The following is a 6000-nucleotide window of genomic DNA, read 5'->3' on the forward strand; positions in this document are numbered from 1 at the left end:
ACTCAGGTTACTTAAATCTGTATCTTTTCAGTTTCATGCTGTTGTCTTTTAACCAGAAAAGCTGGTATTAGTGCATGGTTTATATAACTGCTTGTACTTTTAAATAAGCAGTTGCTCAAATTCTTATGCTCTGTTATGTTACTGTGAATGATTTTTTCCCCAGTGCTCTCTGGGGGAAATAATTCAATTAAATCATTTTAAAATTGACAAGCATTAATTCCTGTAGTGTGCAATACCAGTTTTTGTATGTATATAGTTTGCTTAACTGTTAGTGAATGGAAAGTAAAGTTTCTCATCAGTGTGTTCTGCAGAGCTGTAAAAATTACAGATGTTCTGTTGAGCTCATCATTACCCAGTGATCTTTGAGAGAAGAAAACCTGCTTTTTTATTTTTCTAATTGATTTCTCAACTTTGTGTTGCCCAGTTAACTGCAGTTTGTTCAACTGGTTTGAAACAGTGAAGTAGACTGCCACCAGAGAACAGTTTAAACTGTAGTGCATTTTTTGTTTTGAGGAGGAAAGGAAGGACCACCTTAGTGGTTTATCTTCCTTAAAATAAATAACAGTTAGTGTTAACACATGCTTAATAGCTATAGTTTTAGTTAATTAACTTTTGATAATAGATAACTGACTCAACACTTTTTTTTTTTTGCAATTAAAATATTGAGTAGCCTTTTAATGAGATATTTTTAAAACTTGCATATTCGTAACAAAAAGATTTGTCACTTTTTTATTTCCCTTTGTTCTCATTACAAGTAGATTTTCTTCTTTTTTTTTTTTTTTTTGTTATTGGATGTTTGTCTTGTATGAATTAAGTGAAAATACTGTGTTTTATTCTGTTTTAGGTGATTTGCAAGTCTGATGCTCCTACAGGGGATGTTCTGCTTGATGAAGCTCTGAAACACATAAAAGAGACCCAGCCTCCTGAAACAGTACAAAATTGGATTGAACTGCTTAGTGGTAAGCCTTGGACATAATGTATTTGCTTTTTTTCTCCTCTCAGTAAAGCTGGTTACTTGGAATCACTAGAGATTATACTGTTAAATTTTGGAGAAGAAATTATGCAAAAATTTAATTAGTCTTCCTTCTAGAGTAGTCTCTTGTTGATTGTAGCCTTTAATCAAAAGTAAGTAACTGTTGCTTTCAACTTGGTACAGAAAGGATCTAGGTAGAAATGTCAGAGAACACCTCAGCTCTGCACTAAAATGTGTCTTCTGGTAATCTGAAGTGAATCAGGACTCTGCCCTGGAGCTATAACTATCTTTACTGTCTTTCTTTGTAACTGGAAATGAAAGCTACTGGAAGCCTGGAGCATGGTCATTTGGATTCAGTGCTCAGAACTTTGGATAAGAACTTAAGAAGCTACCTGTATGGTTGTAGAAATTGAGAGTGAAAATTCAGCCGTCAGTCATAAAGAAATAATAAAGATGAGTTCTTTATTACCTGGAGAAATGTAACAAATATTTTCAAACACTGCATCGCACTTCTAGTTGACCTAAATGAAGGGTTTGTGCACCAATCTTCATATAAAGCTAAACGTTTTTTGCAAAACAAAAAAAAGGAGAGGAAATAAACATCAGTTTGATTTCATCTTTACAATTGCAGTTAAAACTCTTCATATAACTCTACAACAGTTGTAGTGTGTACTGGTTTTCTTGCTTTTTGTTTTTTGTTTTTTTTTTCTGTAGCGGGAATTCTTTGCTAAGACTCACCTGTTTTTACAAAACACACAAAATGCAACTTTTCTGCAGAAGATCAGAGCTGTACTTCAATGATGTGAATAATGGAGGAAAAAATGAAAACCGTTTTGTCAAGAACATGGCTTTGGAAGGAAGGGGACTGTGAGACTTGGGATTGTTCACCTGAACCTGTTTGTTACTTGTAGAAACAGATGAGTTTCAAAACTGAGCAAAATTTTCTCCAGTTCTCTACTTCTTTGTGTTTATGTTCTTCCTGCACTACCTCAAAAAGCCTGCCTTGCTCTTCCATATTCCGTTTTTTCCGTTCCTTCTTTCTAGTTCAATGAGTGTTGGTCAGTGGATAGAGAGAATGAGAGTTCTTGTCAGTAGGGGGCAGGGCTGCAGCACATCCCCACGATTTAGGCTGTTCTTGCTCAGCTCTCCTTCGCTTCTACAGCTTGTAAAGGCAGTTGTTTTCCTCTTCACAAATACTGATGTTTCACCTTATCAACATCAAGTTAGTACTGATTCAGAAAAGATCATGTAGTTAATGAACTATCTTGTAGGTTTTCCTTGAGGCATGAGCCTCATAAACTTTGGCTCCAGGAAAGTTAATATCATTAGTGCTTTGACTGAGACAGATCAGTATTTTTTGCTTGCACATGAGTATTTAATTACTGGTTCTTCAGTGGCATTAGGGTACTTTGCATTTCTCATAGTTGAGATCTGCCCTTTGAAGAATATTTTAATGGATTCTTTACTCCGGAGCCTGATCCAGGGAAAATAGTTATTCCAGCCATTGTTATCAGAAGTGCAAGAATGCTGCTTCTGTTCCAGTGCATGCGAGTTCAAAGCCGTTGTGGAAATCTTTATATGGATGTTGGAAGCTACATTTGCTGGGCTTATAAGATAACCTCAAAGAGAGGCAAGTATACGTAATACAGAAGTTTGGGTCGAAAAGCCAAATCTCCCTGTAGGGGGAAAAAAAAAAAAAAGCCATCCATCTTTATTGGAATAAATGTGTAGTGATAGAGGTTGGTCACAAGGTGTCACCACAGCACTAATTCTTATCATCGCACAGCCACCTACCAGATTCAGAAGCAGCTAGGAAAAAATGTTCAAAAGGACATTGCCTTTTTGGGAGGTGATGGTGTGTGATAGTTTCATTCATGTTCAGGCTGGACAATCCCACAGCAGTAAGGAGTGGGACCTACAGGACTTCTTTTACTACGCAGTTGGCGTCACCCCATTTGTTTACTTGACTTGGCTGTTACTTGCATACAGTTTGTCACCTTGCAACAAGTGGGAAAGACTTAAATTCTTCTGTGTTTTTATTTATTATTACTGAAAACTAACCAAAAAATAGAAACACAGTGCTGTAGAAGTTGCCATATTGTTTATGGAAAAGCTATTTCTACATAAGAAATGTTCAGTACTGTTTCTTTCCTCACCTGTAAAAGTGCAATGGCTTTTTAATATCAGGAGGAGATCTTAATGCTGAAATACTGAGGTAAGCTGACCCTAAAGATATTAGGTGAAGTAAACTTCTAAACGGAGATGGATTTCTCAGTGCTTAACAACTTCAGTTTCATATGTAGCTGTTGACATTTTGTGCTTTAAAAATTCCCTTCTCTGAAGTGCATACATGTGCTCTGAGGTGCTCTTGAGAGGAGCAGAAATGGAGAGCATAAACTTGAGGAAATAGAAAAACCAGAGTCATGTAGGATAGCCACATATTAGCTGTCTTTATGGCAGAAAGAATGGCAGTGACAGTTCCTCCCATCTCTGAATTGGTAAATACTGGAAGCAGACAAATATGTTTTAACTTTTAATTAGCCCTGAACAAGTCAGGCGACTGGTCTAGACAAACTTGGAAAGTTCCTTCCAACCCAACTATTCTGTTCTAAATACACAAGGTTGGAGGAAGTGCTTTTTAAATTGCAAACAATAACTGTTTTTGGTATCTCTAGTAAAACTCTTTGTGGTTGTTCTTCATAAGTACAAGAGTGCTTATTTATCATATTCTTGGTCAAGGCATGACTTAGCTAACACTGAATCCCAGCTATAAACATACCCTGAAACTCTTCAAATTTGTTCTCATGTTTTGTGTCCTTATCCATGTATCTGGATAGGTCAGAGATCAGAGAAGTGCTGACATGACCACAATATCTTACTGTAGTAGTCAGCTATATGAATCTGACAGCTCATTCTGCACCACAGGGAAGAAAATAACTGTAGTAGTTCAGCTTAGTTTTTGCCTGACTAGCTTGTTTGTTTGTTTGTTTGTTTGTTTTTAGGTGAAACATGGAACCCGTTGAAGTTGCACTACCAGTTACGAAATGTCCGTGAACGGTTAGCTAAAAATCTAGTGGAAAAAGGTGTACTGACCACAGAGAAACAGAACTTCCTTCTTTTTGACATGACTACGCACCCGCTCACCAACAACAACATCAAACAGCGCCTCATCAAGAAGGTTCAGGAGGCGGTTCTTGACAAATGGGTGAATGACCCCCACCGCATGGACAAGCGCTTGCTGGCACTCGTTTATTTAGCCCATGCTTCAGATGTCCTGGAGAACGCTTTTGCCCCCCTTCTGGATGAGCAGTATGATTTAGCCACAAAGAGAGTGCGGCAGCTTCTGGATTTAGACCCTGAGGTTGAATGTATGAAAGCCAACACAAATGAGGTTCTGTGGGCTGTTGTAGCAGCTTTCACAAAATAACTGCAATCAGACTGAAGTGTTCTCTTTTCTTCCATGTAAACCAGTTGTTTCTCTTCTATTGACTATTCATATTTCCTGTAATTTGTACCTTCTCACATGATGAATCAGCTCTTGTTTAATGGGGATTATAAATGGTGTATTCCTTCCTTCTCTGTGCATTTGTATACAGGGTTCTGCTGGTACAAGAGAGCTTCCTGTTTAACACAACAACAGAAAAAGGTTTTACTGCCATATTGGCATTGCATTTCATGTTAAGTAGGAGTTATCTGAAGTACTTTGGTTACTCTGTTTTTCATTTTATTGTTACTGAAGTGGTTTAACATGGAAAGCACCTCAAGGAAATGTGCATGCAATTGGATCACTAGTCTCAGCTGACACAGATGTGTGCATGCATCAGTACTTCTACAGTATGATTCATAGCAGATCAAAAAGGGCCTTTTAAATCACCAAAGCTCTATGTTGAAGTGTCTGTCAGGGCATTTTATACACAGACCTTTATTTCAATTATGTCTAACAAAATTACTTTAAAAGCAGAAATTCCGTTAAGCAGCTTTGTCAATGGTCCTGTGAAGATGCCCTATAAAGTTTTACTTTTCATGTAAGTCTCTCATGTACTTATACTTTCATTAGAATGATAGTTGAGTCAGAAGGCTAGTGTAGAAAGGTCCAGTTGTTTCATAAACCAGTTTGGGGATGGAATACATTCCATTATATTGTATATATAGTTCAAGTTGTATATTAACAACTGCCCTATCTTAGTATTTTGCAAGATCTATTTAGTTGTACGCCTGGTGCCCCTTACTTGCTGTCAGTTGTTGCCATTTGTTGGAAAGAAAGGCCTCTTATAAAGAGCATGTATGTGAAAGCTTTTTGTTTCCAGTGTCTCCCGAGTTTGCCATCCAGATATTCTCAGTCTATACATTGCCTTTGATAATTAGTGTACAGAAAGAGACCACTTTCTGTCATTGTTAAGCGTTTGTTTTTCTTTCCCCTCCTGTATGGAAGATGCTTGTGACCAGTACAGTTCTTGAGTGCAGTTTTAATTTTGTTTGTACGCAAGTTAATGTTTGTCTAAGTGTCATAATCTATTTTACACTTTAAAACAAAGTCAGTCCTAGCAGGTATTGCATGTACGTGGTTTGCAAGTAATGACTGCAGTTTGGATGATTAAGATTTCTGCAGTGGGACACTCATTTTAATTTTTGTATACAATTATGCTGATTACCCCACTGCGGGGGGGGGGGCCCCCCAAACAACAACAAATATTTACAACTTTGGCTTTTTAAAATTTATTGCCTCTTGACCACTCCTTGTTACATCTCCCACAGTTTTCACAATGTAAATATTATGCATTGAACAAATAAGTATTGGTTTATATAATTTTTTCCTCATAACGCAGATTTATAGCGGGGCTTACAGGTGTTTAGAAATGTTATTGGTTAATATTCAGAGCAAGAATACTAGATGGTGTATAACTGTAGAGTTGAAATTTAAGGAATCTCTTAATCTGTATACTAGCTTTTTACCTACAGTAAATAAACTATGATCTTGAAAGTGCCTGAAACAGAGCAAGCATGTCATTTTTTATTTTCTGTTGCTA

The 6000-nt window shown here is 37.0% G+C and overlaps 1 protein-coding gene across 1 annotated transcript in view; it reads left to right on the plus strand.

The window, feature by feature from the left end:
* GOLPH3 (golgi phosphoprotein 3) overlaps nt 1–5637 on the plus strand; it is a 29739-nt gene extending 24102 nt beyond the window's left edge. Inside the window, exons 3-4 of the mRNA XM_042875205.1 lie at nt 845–959; nt 3976–5637. Coding sequence (XP_042731139.1) covers nt 845–959; nt 3976–4400 — 540 coding nt within the window. The 3' untranslated portion in view covers nt 4401–5637. The remainder of the gene's footprint in view (nt 1–844; nt 960–3975) is intronic.
* The last annotated feature ends 363 nt before the right edge of the window (nt 5638–6000 follow it).

The sequence above is a fragment of the Lagopus leucura genome, unplaced genomic scaffold (genome assembly GCF_019238085.1).
Source record: "Lagopus leucura isolate 7727_CA_CO unplaced genomic scaffold, USGS_WTPT01 Super-Scaffold_100014, whole genome shotgun sequence".
Taxonomy (NCBI): Eukaryota; Metazoa; Chordata; class Aves; order Galliformes; family Phasianidae; genus Lagopus; species Lagopus leucura.